The sequence below is a fragment of the Panthera tigris genome, chromosome C2, assembly GCF_018350195.1.
Source record: "Panthera tigris isolate Pti1 chromosome C2, P.tigris_Pti1_mat1.1, whole genome shotgun sequence".
In the NCBI taxonomy this organism is placed as follows: Eukaryota; Metazoa; Chordata; class Mammalia; order Carnivora; family Felidae; genus Panthera; species Panthera tigris.
In genome coordinates, this window is record NC_056668.1 from 151627893 (window position 1) to 151645103 (window position 17211).

Genomic DNA, 17211 nt, shown 5'->3' on the forward strand with positions numbered 1-17211 from the left:
TGCAAAAGAAATACACGCTAAAAAATGCCCGGAACTACACTAAACCTCAGGCAAGGAAAAACAAAACAAAAAACAAAGCTAAAACACTGCCATTCCCATCTACCTAAAGGTAACCATTTTTAACCCCCTGGCATGTATCTTCTCATACCCTTCTTCTATACTGTGTGGTGTGTTTGTGCATGAATTTTAACTACGGGACACTGTAATAACTTTTAATAAGTATAAAGGCAGTAATGAATGAGACAGAAAACAAAACCCAGTAGGTTTGATTGGTATGGCCAAAGGCTTATTCTTGAAAGCACTGGCAAAATAGATCTTTGTTGGTCTCATCCAGGGAAAAAAGAGAAACACACAGAAGTGAACAGCATTTGAGATAAGAACAGGGACGTAACTAGACAGATGGAGATTACAAATGTAAGAGAACACGATGTTTGTAAACGTGTAAGGATGCTACCAGAAAGCTTCTGGGGAAATGCTTGGTGACTAGTGGAAGCAGCCTACTAACAACAAGGAATCCACTCCATTTAATTTGGGCACGTTTGTCTGCAGATCAAAGTCCCAGGTGTGGCCCTGGGCAGGTGGGTGACGCACAGAGAAAGTGGTGACTACGGAATGGAGGCCAAGGATCGGGGACAGTTCGGCCACATGGAGGGGGTTGTTCACGCACGATTAGATAGACCTGCACGTGCTCTTTAACGCTCGTGACGTATTACATTCAAACCGCATCTTCAACACCCTGAAAAGGTTCAAGTTCTTCACCAGCAAAGAAATTACAGACCAAACTCCTGAATCATCTGCAGCCATTTTTTATTCCAAACATGTATTTTTGTAAACCTGCATTCCCCTAACAGTGCAAGTGAATTAGAAGTGACTGCATAAACTTTAATACACTTTTAATGACTTTGGGAGGAGGAACACCCCTCCCACCAAAATTCCTCAACGTAAATGTACATGGATGCATCAGTCAAGTTCTGGAAGTGAAGTTAGCGTGGGTGTCTGCCATGCAATTAATCACTCTTAAAGCTTTTAAACTCACTCTGCCCGTCACACCGTGCACATTAGGAAAACAACAACAACAACAACAACAACAAAGTCTGAAATCTAGACCATTGTGCTATAAAGCATTGCACCATGTGGGAAATTTGTTCATTATCCCAATGTGCTGAAAATCGGAAGATATTCTAGTAGGTTCATCTTGGCCCTAGTGGCATCTGTATCTTCCCTTCAGCCATTCTTTGTTTCAGAAAATATTACCCGCTGTGTGTACCACTGCTCCACATAGCAGAACAACACATTGCTTCGACCCCTGTACGTCGGAGCGCTTCTGAAATGACACTCACTTGCTGCCTTTTGTCTGCTAAAGGGCCATTTCCCCGACATAACAATCCTTTGCAGTGCCTCTACATTTCCGGAAGTCTGGGTCAGGTGCATGTGGGTTTCACCAGATGCACATTTCACATGTAACCTATGTGTAACTGCATTCCCCTGGCCATAATGTCTTTTCCAAGAATAAGAGCAGCGGAACAGCCTTTAAAAAAAAGGACTCTGCTAGGGTTTTAACAGGTAGCCCACAGCACATGTATCACTGGGGGGGATCTACTATACTTCTGCATTGAAAACAGGTCCCAGATATCCCTGGGAGGCCTGCTGCTTTTCTGTTTGTTCTTAACTCCCTTGCCTTTGGCTCAAAGATGACTTGGTGAAAGACCACTTTCTAGTGGATTTTCTACAACATTCACCGAACGTGAGAATACTCCTGGTGATGCTGATGCTGGTACCAGCTGACTGAGAGAGCGGATTCCTGACGTGTGCCTGTCAGTCGGCATCAAGCCAATGGACCCGCCCCCTTCTTCTAGTAACTCCTTTTTCCTAAACCTTGTGGTCTTTTCTTGGGAACAGGTCTAGGACTCACTCTGGGGATGTCCCCAACTCATGAGTCCCATATCAACGGAGCATAAGTCAACCATTCTTGAAAAGCGGGCATTATTTTCAATTTTTACAAAGGTCCTTTTTCATATTTAAAAAGTGTCTCAATCTTCCCATCAGGTAAAACCATACTGAATACATAACTAAAAGCCGAAGCAGATTGAACTAATGCTGTGTAAGAGGATATCTGATAGGATTCCACAGTGAACCCACAGAAGCAGGAGGGTTCGAAACCGGAATGCACTGTGGACTTTCAAAAGAATATTCTGGAGAAGTTGTACAGATGCCATTCACCCTGCCTGCTTCCCCTGAGAGCCTATTGAGAGGGCTCACGGTGGGCTGGGCTTCTTTATCACCGTGTCAAGCAGCTAACTTCCTGCTGTCGCCCCACCTGCTACTCAGCACCATCAGACGGGCAGAGGCACCGTCCTTCTCCGGACAGATTCCTGGAGTGGCTGCCTTATGAAGTCTTAGTGATCTCCTGAGCGTATGACTGCTCATGTGGGTCTGCCGTTCAGAATCGACCAGGGGCAAACAGATCCTGGCTCCGAGACCGTCCACGGGAACAGGAGGAGTCATCCTCTACGTGGCCACCAGTGCGTCTGCACCCCTCGTAAGGGAGCTGGTTACAGGCTGTAAATGCGTCTGTCCAAAGCCGCTGAGGGAGCTGACCCAGGCCTACCGCCTAACAATCTTCAATGGCTTATTAAAGGACGGCATGACACTACGAGCAAAAGTCCATTGAGGGAAAGCCGCACATGGGGTCTCATAGAGGAGACTCTCCATCTGCCTCTGGCGGGAAGGTTTGGCTCTCCGGGCAGAATGTGCTGCGGAGTTCTCTGGGGAAGCCCCAGCACTTAACGCAGCTCCTGATGTACAGCTTAAAAGTGTCCTTTAAGCGAGTGACCAAGACCCTCTCAAAACTGCCCTCACTACTTTTGATACAACTCACGGGGGAACTTTGACAACTGGTGTCTTTGACTGCATCTGCCCGGTAGCTACCTCTGCCTCCGTCCCTGTCAGAAGCAACATCCCCGCCTTCATTCTAAGATCAGCCTAGTTCATGCCATTGACCCTCTGGCCTTGACATCTATTCCCAGATTCACCAGGAAGGGACACATGATACGTTCGTTGTCTTTCCGCATCAGAGTCAACTGCATAATAAGAAACGAAAAGACGCTTCTGTTCCACGCCGGGTTCACAACTGTCCGGCATCCTCATGATTTTGCCTAAACTTTGGCTATCTTTCCAAGTATTAGCCAAGTATGTGCGTGGAAAAGCCTGTCTCCTCTGGAGTTCTGCGTCTTTGCAATGATGTTCACAGACCCCCCCCCAACATGTTAGCTTCCAGTAGACAAGGCCCTACAAGAAAGATCCCCGTCTTGTTTCTTCTTTCGGTCCCATTTGCTACGATCTTTTATGCACCTGGGGCTCCAGCGGGCTGTAATAAGCCATTAAGGACTCTTTGTCAGACCCTGTTCTCAGCCGCGTGTTTTTTCTCTCATCAGAACGTCTGTGGCGACCGCTGCCAGGGCTGCGGCCAGTTACTGAGTGTCCCCTGCGGTCCAGGCGCTGTGCTGGGCACACTCATTGCCCTTCTAGAAAATCACATTGCACTCAAAACCAGGCGGCACAGCGCGGCTGATGATAAACACCAACCGGCAAACAGGGAGACTGGAACCAAGGGCAGCAACTCAGCATTCAGGCGTGTGGTGGGCAGGGAAGTGCCAGCGCTGCGTCCAGGTCCCAGTGCATTCTTTTTCACATCATTTCTGGATGCCTCCCCGGGCTGGGGGTGCATTTGCAGCTCTCCTGCAGAGGACTGCCTCTGGGCTGTCGGAGCCGTTCTGCCAGCCGGAGCTGAGAGTGGGAAATTTATAGCTCCCCTGCGCCCAAGAATCTGAAAGATCAGCTCCCTTGCCCCGGGTTGGGGCGACTCTGGGACATAACTTACCCTCCAGAGCTCCCCGCAGGATCAGGCTGAAGCTGCCCTCCTCGGGATGTCCTCTGAAATGGCACCCTTGCCTGGCTTCCTCCCCTTCCCTGTCCTGCTTCCCTCACCCCCTTACTGCCGTCTCCTATGGGCAGAACACCACCTTATTCGGTTACTTGCAGGCAAATCTTTGTACTGGAGTCTGCTTTCGGGGAACCTCCCTTAAGATGCTGTTTTAAAAACTAAGGACAGGTTGAACGGTCATCTCTGGGAAGGAATGTACAATGGCCATCAGCTGGGGCAGCAAGAGTGGGAGGGGAAGCGGACACCTCTGACCTCAAATTACCACGAAAAGGCAACACATCACAGCATTCTGACACAAGTCTTTGCTTGGTGGGCACTGACTTAGTCCTCGTGGCGAGCAGACTCGGATGCATGACGTCCAGGATGAGATGCCTTGCTGAGGTTTGCCAGGTGACCCAATGGCCTTGCTCCAAGCTCTTGTCCATTAATCCAAGTGGAAGGAGGGTGTGATGTCTGTACAGGTGATGCCGAGCAGACTTGTGCTAGGGGCAGGTTTTTCCATCCAAAGTCCTGTTGGAAGCCTTCCGATGCAAGGTATGTATGAAAAACCGCTTAGAGTTCTTTAGCACATTATTTCAAACGACTCCAGGCAACAAAGATGCGAATTGTCTTAGGGGTCTGACCTCAACCAGTATACGTGTGGTGCCGCCTGCTTCGTGGCTCACACGAGGTCTCCTCAGATTATTTTATGTGCACGTCTCTTTTTAACAGCAAGTCCCAAAGTACGATCAGATCTGTACGAATGCACGCGTACTTCCAAGATTTCAGCCCGGAGATCAGTGCTTGAGTGACTTATATAACTATTTAATAGAAATAATAAAACATCGATACAAATATAAAGACATAATCAGTATATAAAAGGCTTATATTTATAAAAATACTTTTAGGTAACAGTTTTCCCCTGAGGGTTGACCACGCACGTTGCATCCATAAATATCGTTCACCTCTGTAGCTTGCTTTCCCAAGTTTGGAGTTCACCTTTAAGAAGAAACAGGTGGTGGCTCCAGTCATGTGACCTGGCCAGAGCGGCTGCCTCAGGGTGGCTCCTGGGCTTGACAAAAAACGAGGAAGAGAACAGCATCAGTGGGGCCTCCGAAAAATCTGGAGAAGATTCTTTCTTCCAAATATGGAAGATACAAAGAGCAAGGACGACAGGCGGCCGATTGGGTCACGTGACTGGTGTGGCAGGTCACTGGTTTTTCTGGACCCAGTCCCAACTGTCTTCGTTCTCTTTCCGGTTTTTCTCAGCTTCAATAATTTCTTTGTACCTTCGGCGAAAGAAGCCCATCTAAAAGGCAGAGAGAGGAGAAGCCGGGTTAGAATGCTGGAGAATCAGCCCTTTCGGTCCCAAGGCAGCCTGCGGGAGGAGAAGAAAAAGTCCTGTACTCACAGACCTGGGAAGGCTTGGAAAGCCCCTCAGATTAGACCGATTTAGGAAGAGCATTATTGTGGGGCCACTTTTCAAAATGCACGGACTTTCTGCAGGTTCTCTTATGACTGTTCCTTATAAAGTGCTTTTGGTGAAGTGTTTCCCGAACGGTGTGCTGGCAAACACTAGTTACCGAGAGTTATTCAAAGGCATTTGGGAGTAAAATAGTGATTTGCGAATAAAATTCACAGTCAAATGAGTTTGGGAGATGCCGCCTTCTTTCTTCCTTAAAAAAAATTTTTTTTTAATATATATTTTTGAGAGACAGAGCGAGACAGAGCACGAGCAGGAGAGGGGAAAAGAGAGAGGGGGGACACAGAATCCCAAGTGGGCTCCGGGCTCTGAGCGGGCAGCACAGAGCCTGACGTGGGGCTCGAACTCATGGATGGCGAGACCATCACCTGAGCCGCAGCTGGACGCTTAGCCGACTGAGCCATCCAGGCGCCCCTCTTCCTTTATGACGTATGTAATGCACGGTAGAAAGTCAAGGATCTAATAGACCCTTAGTAAAGGATCTAAGAAACTCAGGGACTTGACATTTCCTGAGCTCATTTGGCTTTTGATAAACCTATTGTTATCCGGGGAGACATCAGCCATCGTGGGGGAATTGCTAAATACTGCTCTCACAGAACAGGCTTTGAAAATCGTCCGTCAGTCTGCATTCTACCTTGCTGTTCCTCTAGATCTTTCTCTCAAACCTACAAAACACGCAGTACCTGCCCCACACCCAGCAGTGTGAACTCCCCGAAAACTGGCATCTCACCGGATCCGGGATGGCAGTTTCCTTCAGCTTAGTTCTGGAAAGACCTTCCCCTCTGACGTCACATCCGGCAAGACGAGTTTCTGGGTTTTCTCGCACAGGCATCACAGACATTAAGCATGGGAGCTGACCTTCTCCCATGCTCGGAGAGACCTGGCACGTCTTGTCCTCTGTCGCCAGCATTCGTGGCCGCTGTTTCTGACGTCAGACATCCCTCCCTGCCTCTGCCCTTAAACGTGGCCAGCTGGAGTGGGGTACTCCAACACCCCTCTTCTTGGCTGTGACAACCCTCAGGTGCACGACCTACCAGAGTTCCCCGGTGGAACTTGCCCGAAGCGGTAACCAGCCTTACTTACCACGTCTTGGTGGGCCTCCTTCTCTTTTGCTCTCTTGCTTTCCTGCTCTGATCAGGGTTTCCTGCGGTCACCTTGCAAATCAGTGACCCGCCCTCAAATCCCCGTTTCAATCCCCTCGAATGGAGGAATTCAAACGGCCACACGCGTTCAGTCTGCTGTCGGTGAGCCTGCTGTCCTGCAGGTTTGTGGTTCCACACCGTCATGAGCTCGTGACCCCCGTGGCCACGTTCGAAAGCGCTCACGACCAGGAACTTCTGCAGTGTGCCGCCAGGAGCGAATCTGAAACCTGCACCGAGCGAGTCGTCAGGCCAGCCCAGCTCTCACGGGCACGCCCACTTCTCTATCTGTCCATTCGTCCTCATACTCCTTCCCTGTGAGCTGAGCGTCCTCCGTCATCCGATGGTCGGAATTCCTCGCCCCAGAGAAGGGGCTGATTGGCCTCTCCGGGTTGCCAGGGGAATCCTGGGAGCGCACTCGGAGTGCAGTCAGTGAAGAGGCTGAGGCAGGTTGAATGATGGGGAAGAAGCTTTCTTAAAACAACTTCCAAGGGTTTGTGGCTCTGAGTGTCAATCCGCACGGCCAGCGTTTCGGACACTGAGTTCCTAGTGTTTTCGGCCCTGGAAGTTTCTTCTCGGCATAAGACTACATCTGCCAGGACCCCACTTTCTGGCACTCCCCTCCACCCCCCTGCCCACACACATTTTCCTCTCCTTAAGTCCCTGTCACCTTCTCCTCTCTGCAAGGAATGTGGAATCAGGGCTTGGTCTGGATGTTCTGGAAAAAGGCCGTTGTCAAGGCCCTCAAAGCACGCCTGCAGAAGGTCAGGAGAGCAACCCAAGACTTACTGGAAATGTCTCAGAAGTCACTGCTTGAAATACCGTTAAAAGATGTGGTTGACTGGGCAAATATGTCATGAGCACCTTCTGTGCTAAGGAGGACATAATCACGAGAGTAAGGCTGGATGTAAGATGGAAATAAGGTTCCTTAGCACAGAACTCTGCCTGCTGATGGTGCAATGCTTCACTAATCCCAGATTACTCACTTTCGATCCCAGATAAGTAGCTCATCTCCAGTCAGGCGGAATTTCAACGGCTCCCTCATTATCCTTCGAGTTTGTCTTAAGTCTGAGGACTCCTTGAAGGCAGGGTTTGTGCATTTTGTCCCCGGAGCTTAGCGTATCACCCGTACTTGGCAGTAACCGCAGAAACACCCACAATCCTGCGTCCCCCGCGTCCAGGCCCCTCACCACGTGACTCTGTGGGAGTTCCCATCATGAGGAGGGGGGCTGGTTCCCACCCCTTGACTCTGCACTGTGACTTGTTCTGAAAACCGGACGCAGTGGAGGCGAAGCCGTGTCGGTACCCCGCTTGGGCCTCAAGAGGCCTCTCGCGCTTCCCAGAACCCTGCCCGGCCTCCACGAGTTTGGTCTAGATGCGAGTGCGTTCAGTGAGGCCCCCGAAGACCGGCCAACCCCCAACTGCCTGCAGGCGCAGACACGAGTCTACCCGAGACCAGAGAACCCCCCCTGTTAAGCTCAGCCCGACCCACAGACTTGTGAGCTAGACAGACGTTTGCTGCTTTTAAGCCACTCAACTTCGGGATGGTTTGTCACGCAGCATGAGTCAAGCGATACGGCACCCCGTGTTTTCTGTCTGACTTACTGAAAGTCTTCCTCGCAGGAAGAGAGGCAGGGGCAGCTGGTAGGGTTCTAGACCGAAGGAGCAGCGCCGTGCCTTGTCCTGCTGAACAGACTTTTCTTGCTCGTCTCCAAGCAGCACAAAAGTCGGCTCACTTTCTCACAGCTGTGCTAGCATAAGGATTTAAAATAGAGTGTGCAAGCAATCGAGCAAGGATCTAGAGCAGCCAGATGCACGGTCACACGGAGCTCCCGTGTGCCCATGTTTAAGTGTCATACTTGTTACCAACGAGGTGACAGCACCATCATCTCCTGCAGGCATCCAGAAGCAAGCTCTTTTCTCTCAAGTGGAGTGGTGTCAGAAGAATCCTAAGACTTCTAGTCCTAAGAATCCCTCCCCACCCCCGGGACGGCTGTCACGCCGCTCTCAGAAACAAAAGAGCCTTGCAAACTCTATGCCCCACTGCAACGCCACGGGGTCTCAAGCGCTCTGCGTCCGACACAACCCGGGCGTGGCCTCTTAGACGGAAGGCTGGAGCTGGCCACTGGCGTTTGCCCTTCTTCGATGCAGCCCAAAGACCATTTCTTAAAACTCAGTCCACTCTCACGGCTAGGGAGTTGGGTACAGTGGTACAGGCTGTGCACTGTATGAAGGGGGCAGTGCCCCTCACGCCGTGGATATCATGGACATGTCCATTTATTACAACTATTTCCCAGCAGATGGCAGTAGAGTGTCTTTCCCCCACTCCCCCTCAACAAAATCCGCAGGTTTCCTGAATTTTCTAAAGGATGGGAGTACAGTTTCTGGACGAAGGGGCTCTGTTTGCTAGTTTGCACAAAGGTGAGTGGTGGCTCTCTGTCGAACTAATATTGTTTCTTACACAACTAAGCTAACTCCGTTTCAGAAGAAGAGAATATCAGCTTTGGGCCGTTTAGAGCCTCGTTGTGGCTTTTGATACAGAACCCAAAGCCCAGGCTCTGAGTTTACCGAGCAGTGGTCCCCCAACACCTGTGTCACGCCAGGTCTGCCCATTGCCATAGGACCTTCTCGGAAGCGGTGTACGGGAGAGACGCGACAGGGGGAGCCCCGAGTCCTGATGACTGCTCCTGGGCCACAGGTGAGGTCATCTCCTGGCTCTAAGACACCGATGGCATTCTCGGACCTCGGCGGGTTCCCAGAGCAACCCCGGGGCTGCAGCCTGGGGGGCACACAGCTGCATACACCCAGGGTTCACGCGAAGGCGGCCCAAGACACGGAGCCCTCGTCCGGTGGCGATCGTTTTCGAGGAGGTTTTGGAAATTTGGGGAAAACTGCATTTTCCATGTTTATGCTACAGGATGGATACACACAAGGAGTTATAAAATTCTTAGAACGAAGATAAATTGAGACTTCAAAGACATTTCTCTGGCAGCAGGCCTTCCTTAGGCACCTCCTCTCGCTCTGGTTACTCTGGGGGAGACGTCTGAGAAGTGCTGGGCAAACCTGGTTTGGCTGCCAGCTGCGCCCCCTGGGGGATGATTCATAATGAGTTTAAGCTGGACCCTCAGCAGCCCCACAGTCCATTCCCATCCAGTGGAGTCAATGTTGTCCTGCACTTTTTTTTTTTCTGGAACCTTCCAAGGGCTTGCATTGCCACTTGAAGGGCAGAAGGCCGTGTTTAAAACAGTTCTGTCTGCAGCGGAGGAAACGTTCACGGAAACCCTCGAGGAGGACTCAAGCCAAGCCTTGCTCAGCTGCAGACAGAGGCTCAGCTTGCTTTCTGGCTTTTGTCCGCACCGGCCCTGATTGATGGCAGCCCGCAGCCCCGAAGAGCATCGCCCTGAGCCCTCCTGAGAGACTTTCACGATTTTCCGATATAACCTTCTATCAAAAACCTACCCGAAAACAACTAGGGAAACGGCAGATTTCCTCAGGATAGCCCTCATCAGGGAGGTGTTGTGGGAGGCTCGAGGCCTAGGAAGAGAGAAGAAGGCCTGACCGAGTTCTGGGGTCTGCACCAGCCTCTTCCTTCCCAGCCCGAGTTGCAGTGCGTGAGGGACTGGACCGCACGACTCCACAGTATCTGTGCTCTTGTGAGATCCGCACCCCCTCCTCCCCCGGCCCGTGGGTTACCTCCCGGGAAGCCGTTCCAAGGACCTCGGACACACTCCTTCTTTGGACTAGCTCGGGGCCTCATGTTTACGGTCTCTCCGGTTACCCGACTATTTACACAGCACGTTTCTGTCTGGAGATGTCGGCAGGGCAACATCAGCCCAATATTTACTTCCAAGCATAAATAAGTCCCCACTGAGTGTCTCTGGCACATGGTTTTAATTGAGGCAGCGTGAAGGGTGTTGGTGGCTGTGTGTGTTTGCACACGTGCGCGTGGATCCGTGCGTTCCTTCTCCGGAGGCGAGGCAAGGATGGGCCTGGTTGGAGGGAAGGCGAGAAGGCCAACGACCCCCGGAGGGGCCGCCAAACCTTGCGCGTTCTCTGAGCCCTTTCACAGATTTCTTTTTCTCAGGGTTTCGGCTTGAGGTCAGAAGTAACGCTCTCAAATAAAAACCACGGACCCAACGCCAGCTCGAAAGCGGCAGGCTCTTGGAGCGGGCCCAGCTGAGGGCGGGGAGCAGCCCGCCTGCCCGGTGCTTGGGAGAGGGGAGGGCCGGGGGTCCCGGCCATCGTGGGAAGGGGCTGGCCACAGGGCTGGCAGGGGAGTGGCGCTTCCCTCGCTGCTGGTCATCTCGCCTGGCAAAAGGGGCAAAGAGGAGGGAGGGGACGGTTCCTTGAACACGGGAGAGGAGGAGGCAGAGGGTTTCTCCTCCACCGAGGGGCGGCCTGTGGGTTCTGGCCAACTGCCCAGGGGAGGGGGTGGGAGGGAGAGAGAAGTGGGGGGCCCTAGACGCGGCTTTTTCTCCTAACGGAAGAGCCTCCCTTCACTCGCTTGCCACCTGACTCAGAGGCTGGCTTAAGGAGCCGAAGGCACTTCTTAACGTGCCCGAGTCCCACACCAAGCGGTTCTCCCTACCGTAGCTCTGAGCAACCACGCTTTCTTCCGTAAACAGGCCTTTGTGAGGGTCTGGGAGAGGCACGAGGCCCGGGCAGGAGCTAAGGGAGAGGGGAGGGAACTCATTTGGATTTTTCTCCCTTAAAAAGAGTCTCACGTTTCAAAGTTTTCTTCCTGCATGGTGGTTTGGCAGGCTACCGTAATCCTGACACACACAGTTTAAATTATGGCTCCCGGCGTCTGCTAACATCCCAGCTTTGGCAAAGCTGATTAGGATCCATTTCAGTATCTGAAGAAGGGGCTGGTTAGCTCAGGGCCCTCACTGTGGATTTGGTACTGGAGTCAGGGCCTGGGGCTGCCAAGCAGGAGAGCGCCTGAGGTGCAGTGGGGGGGGGGGGGGAGCCTTCGGGAAGGCCCTGGGTCTGCCCAGAGGCACAGGAGGAGGCCAGTGGTGGGGGTGGGGGGCGGAGGGGGGTCTGGAGCCCTGCTCTGGAACAGGCCATCTGCTGACCTGTAAGGGGTTTCTTTTAGATAAACACGTAGAGCAACAGTGGATGATGGGCCCGTTAGCGGCCCCACAGGGACATGCGGGAGCGCCCAGGAGCTGGTGGCACAAGCTTGGCCCGGCCAAGTCCTGCTCGGGGGTGTGTACGTGGCTCAGCCACCATCTCTGGTCACTTAACCGCATTTCCCAGAGGTCTTCCAGACTGACTAAGGCCTCTTCTGCCTACCGCTGTCCTTTTGCCCAGAGTCTGTCGCCTGGTAGGGACCCAACACTGTCTGCTGAGTGAAGGGACTAGCCATCTTCCAAGTGTGAAGCGTGCTGACCCGCAGGCCCGTGTGGCACAATGAATACATCAGCACAGCCACCTGCTTTGTTCCGTCTCCCAACCACGCTACGATTTGTGTTTACGTGGCACATTGTGGGGAACGGCCATTTTTGGCACATCGGCTCGAGGCAACGGCCAACGACCGCAGGGAGCCATGTCAGGAGCCACTCGAAAGGGAACTTCAAGAGATGTGGCTCCTCAAGGCAGAGGACTTGAACGCCGCCTACCTGTCTTCAAAGGCCCCAGGAAGGCACCCCCTGGTCAACAGTAGCGACTGGGGACCACTCAGTGGCTTTCCCCTTGACAGGAACAGAGGGGAATATATACGAACTGTGGCAATAAGCCCAAACCATTAAGACCTCCCATGGAAGTTACATATTAGGCTGGCTTTTCGTCCAACTAATCAACAGACTTCTAGGCACTGGACTGTCCATACGATATCAGATCTCAATTCACTGTATGTAAGGCATCATTCTGAGGTTATAGATATAGGAATCACAGTTGACAAGAGGTCTGTAGGTGAAGTTTTAGGAGTCTATAGGTCATCACAATAATCCTACATTTCGTTTGCCATTTTCAACCTCCTAGAAAGTCATCACATTTAGTTAGCTGTTTAAGAAAGAAGATATTGGGGCACCTGGGTGGCTCAGTCAGTTGAGTGTCTGATTCTTGATTTCAGTTCAGATCATGATCCCAGGGTTGTGGGATCGAGCCCTGTGGGATCCTCGCTCAGCATGGAGCCTGCTTAAGCTTCTCTCTCCGAAGAATGAAATCTTGCCATCTGCAGTGATGTGGATGGAACTGGAGGGTATTATGCTAAGTGAAATAAGTCAGGCAGAGAAAGATACCATATGTTTTCACTCAAATGTGGATCTTGAGAAACTTAACAGAAGACCATGGGGGAGGGGAAGGGGGGGGAAGTTACAGAGAGGGAAGGAGGCAAACCATAAGAGACTCTTAAATACTGAGAACAAACTGAGGGTTGATGGGGGGTGGGGGGGAGGGGAAAGTGCGTGATGGGCATTGAGGAGGGCACTTGTTGGGATGAGCACTGGGCATTGAATGGGAGCCAATCTGACAATAAATTATATTAAAAAAAGAAAAGATTCTCTGTCTCCCTCTGCCCCTCCCCCACTCAGGCACATGCACAGGCACGTGTTCTCTCTAAAAGGAAAAAAGAAAAAAAAGAAAAACGATATTTTTCTTAAACTTCCTCTGTCAACCTCCTTCCTGCATTGTAGCTTTGCCTGAAGAGATTACCCACTCTGAATGCCGAGTGCATTCATGAATGTTGCACCAAGATTTGCTTTTACCCCCTTTTCCCCAAAGGAGCTCAATCATGATTTTCCCCCTGACACTATGGAAGAGAGGCGAGGTCTCATCTACTTGAAAACGATCGTGACTTTTGAAGAAACGATTGAACGTTTGCCCCTAGTTCTGAACATCATGAATGTGGCAGATGAAAGGCGGCCCCCCCTCCCGTGAAGATGTGGCGTCTATTTCCCCTCCCTTGAATCTGGGCTGCCAGGTGACTGCTTTGACCAACCGAGTATGGTGGAATGATACTACGCCAGTTCTGGGCCAGCCTTTGAGAGAACGAGCAGCTTCCACCATGCTCCCTTGGGGCCTCAGCCACCACGTAAGAAGCCAGACCCCACCCTGGGGAGGCTCTAAGTCTACATGGAGAGAGAGAGGGGCTCAGCTGAGTCTGGCCCCCCAGCCATCCTCACCAAGGTGCCAGGAATGTGACTAAGCTGTCTTAGACTCCTCAGACCAGCCTGGCCGCCAGGGAAATGCCACTGAGTGACCGCACTCAATGCCACGGGGAGCAGAAGAATCACCCAGGCAAACCCTTCCTGGATTCCCGCCCCACACATTTATAAGATACAATGCCCCTCAATTTGGGGGCAGTATGTTACACAGCAGCTGCTAAAAGGTACGATATAAAAGCCCACAGCTCGAGCAACGGCACCTCAGGAAACCATGAAACCCTAAAGGGGTGAATGCCTGTCTAACTTCCTTCTTTTATGAGAGTCACCCCAACCCCCACCCCGCCTCCCAAAGTGCCATCTTGAATCTTCCTCCTTCCCGAGTCTTAGCTGTTGGGATCAGTAGGGCACATGGGACCCAAGCTGAGCCAAGTTCTCTCCCTGCCAGCTCCCTGCCTCCAGCCACAGCGGTGGACATTCTCTCCCCTGGACTTGCAGAGCTGGGCGTCAGAGGTGGCCGATCAGTCTGTGTCTGGGGCTAGAAGTCACTGAGACGTACCCCTCAGGAGCAGCGGGGGGCACCCGTTTTTTCCCGTGTGCAGAGAAGTGTGGGGAGGCAGGTCAGCTCGGGGAGAACGGGATGCAGGAGTGTAGAGGGGCAGGGGTGAGGGGCTGCGGGGGACAAAGGGAGGGAGAGAGGGGGTTATCTGGCTTGGCTTCTGGACACTTTCTGGGTCTGGATGCACACATCTCCTTTGGGGCCTGTGTGTACTCTTGCACCCTTACAATTCTTGCTGAAGTGGCTGTGAGTGGATTTCTGGGCTTTTTTTTTTTTTTTTTGGCAACTGACAAGAAGGGCCTTGGTGATGCCTGAGGTAGGAAACGGAAGGGAAAGCGGGCCGGGCCGGTGAGGTGACAGGAATGTCCTTCCGTAGACCTTCCGCCTGCTGGGTGAGGGGGCCTGGGAGTGATTCACGCCCAGTCTAGTCTCCTGTAGGCCCCGCACACTCAGAATGCCTCACCCCAAGCTGCCTCTCTTCCGGAATGAATTCAAATCGCACCTTCCTTACTCTCACCAAGGGAAACCGTCCACTGTCTAGTGAAAACAGTGAGGGACCGTCTTCCTTCCTGACCTCCCCAGTCCAACCGGCCACCAAATCCCGCTCCAATTGGCTCTCCTCTCCTCCATCCGTGGCCACTGCCCTAGCCCCCGTACTGTCCCCAGAGCTCTCTCCCGAGACAGCTCTGGCCATGCCACTGCTCTGTCCACAGACCCACCCCTCCCCCCTTTCCCCTTTCCCCTGGGTGGTGGGCGCTTTCAGAGAGTCGGGGTCGACCATCTTACCGCGGGCCACTGCTTGCCCGTGACATGCCTCCCACGCGGCTCCCATTCTCACCTCCTCTTGCTTCTTAGGGAACATCCACCCGCCCTTCCCTGCCTGGAGAACTCAAACCACATCCAAGGTCAGGCTTGGATGACACCTCCTTTGCGAAACGTCCTCTGACTTCTCTCGGGTGCTTCCGTGTGTTCAGCTCGGGGCTAAGCATTTTGCCTGCATCCTCCCTATGCCTCAAGTTAGAGGTTGCCGTCTCCGTTTTACTGAGGGAACGGAGGGTCGCAGAGGGTGACCGTCCCCAGCCACACAGCTGGCAAACGTGAGAGCCAGGTTTCAACGGTCCCTTCGTCTCAGTTTCCAGAGAAGTTTGCACACGCTTATCACCCCCTATTCCATTTATAGGTCTGTGTGCTAGATGGCGAAGCATTCAGGGGCAGGGAGGAGTCACAATTATCGTCGTATCCAGGTGCCTACCCAGCGTTTGGTTCAAAGCAAACGTTCAATAAATTGAGCTGAAATGAAATATTGCTCTTGGAGGATGAGCAAAGTGGCTTTCCACTTTGGAGTCATTTAACTGCTTCCTTAAAGGTGTTGCTAGACCCCGCGCTTCCCCCCTCGTTAGTGACGCCAAGACCTCGTCTGGGGTAACGCCACCACTTGACTGCCACCACTCTGCCCCCTCGCCCAGTCCGTGGTAGAGGGTGGGGTCCGCCTCCTCGGGTCCTGGCACTTCGGATCACACAGCAGCTGGGTGACATCAGGGTCCTGATTACCCACGGCAGCTATCTCCCGCAACCTCATTCTTTAAACAAACACAGCAGAAGCAAAGCTAGGCAGATGGCAGGCGGAAGAAGGCACGAGTGTGGACACAGAGTTGGGACACAGACCTGAATGGCAGGGCCAAGGCGGGTGGCCAGAAGGAGGGCATTCCCTCACGAGCAGGGCATGGCCACCACACTCCCCACTCTCTGTCCCTGTCTGGTCTCATGTACCCAGCCTTGGAGGACTTCCTGTCATCTGAGGAGCCCAAAGGCAGAAGGAAGGAGTAGACGTGTGCGCGCACACACACACCCCAACCAAAGCTCTTACTGTCTTTTCAGATCAAACACCGAGCTGGCTTTGTTCTCTGCCTGCAGACCTGAGGCCGTCCCGGCCGGAAGGAGTCGGAGGACACAAGGGGGAGTTGAGAACCTATCTGGCCACGCAGATTAAACAAACGACAAACTGGCACATTATTTTTTGTTTCTTTTTGAACAGGTAATAGCCACTCCTGGCAAATATATAGGGAAATGGACACTTTTGATATAGCGCTTGTGGGAGGGGGAATGGGTATAACCTTTCTAGAGGCGATTTGCAGGATGTAATAAAAGGCTTAAAGCATGCATTTCCTCTGACTCAGTAATTCCATTTCTAGGGTTTCATCTTAAGTACATAATGAAGGATTTGTGCAAATATTTGGCTCTAAGGATATTCACTGTGGCCCCGTTTAAAGGGGGTGTGAATCCAGGACCACCTGGCTCCCAGCATCGGGGGACAGGATGGGTGCGTGCAGACACTGGGGCCGCCTGGAGGTGGGTTTTTAACAACATGGAAAGATGTTTGCAGTATTGTGTCCGGGGTGGGGCGGGGGAGGCTGAAAAGAGCACACGGAATGTCTGAGAAGCATGGGAACGTAAGAGAAACTTCTCTTCAAGGAATGTGTTCCATGTAGTTTTCTTTAAACCTCCAGAACTTTTTCAGGTGACGTAGGCCTCCACTTACAGCAATCAGCCCAATTGTCAGTCTGAAGAATGTGTAGTGAAAACACGGTGTTTCCTGTGTCTCGACTTCTTGGATACAAGTATGTGTATTATGCTTTTATTTCAGATGAATAATTGGACCCACTGTTTTAACGTTAGAGGTATCGTCCCTCTAAGCATGTCGTGTGTATTATTGGGAAGTTCAACATCCTTCTCAAAAATAAATAGGTGCTATGAGAATGCTTGGTCTACATCTCTACAGAGAAGAAGGTCAAGAAGGGACAATACTGTTCATCGTGGTTATTCTGAGATGCGGACTCCTGAGTGTTTTTGTACTTTTTTTCTTTTAGAGACTTAAAATTTTTTTAAGTCTTTCTTTATTTATTTGTTTATTTATTTAGAGAGACAGAGACAGAGACAGAGCAAGCAGAGGAGGGGCAAAGAGAGAGGCAGAGAGAGAGAATCCCAAGCAGGCTCCACGCTGC

General features: G+C 51.9%; 1 protein-coding gene across 11 annotated transcripts in view; it reads right to left on the reverse strand.

The window, feature by feature from the left end:
- ITGA9 (integrin subunit alpha 9) overlaps nt 1-17211 on the reverse strand; it is a 400223-nt gene that overhangs the window by 15699 nt on the left and 367313 nt on the right. Inside the window, exon 28 of one of the 11 annotated variants that reach the window (XM_042956920.1) lies at nt 791-5231. The exons of the other annotated variants lie outside the window; for them this stretch is intronic. Coding sequence (XP_042812854.1) covers nt 5133-5231 — 99 coding nt within the window. The 3' untranslated portion in view covers nt 791-5132. Of the gene's footprint in view, nt 1-790; nt 5232-17211 lie in introns of those variants that run through there. 11 annotated transcript variants of the gene reach the window in all.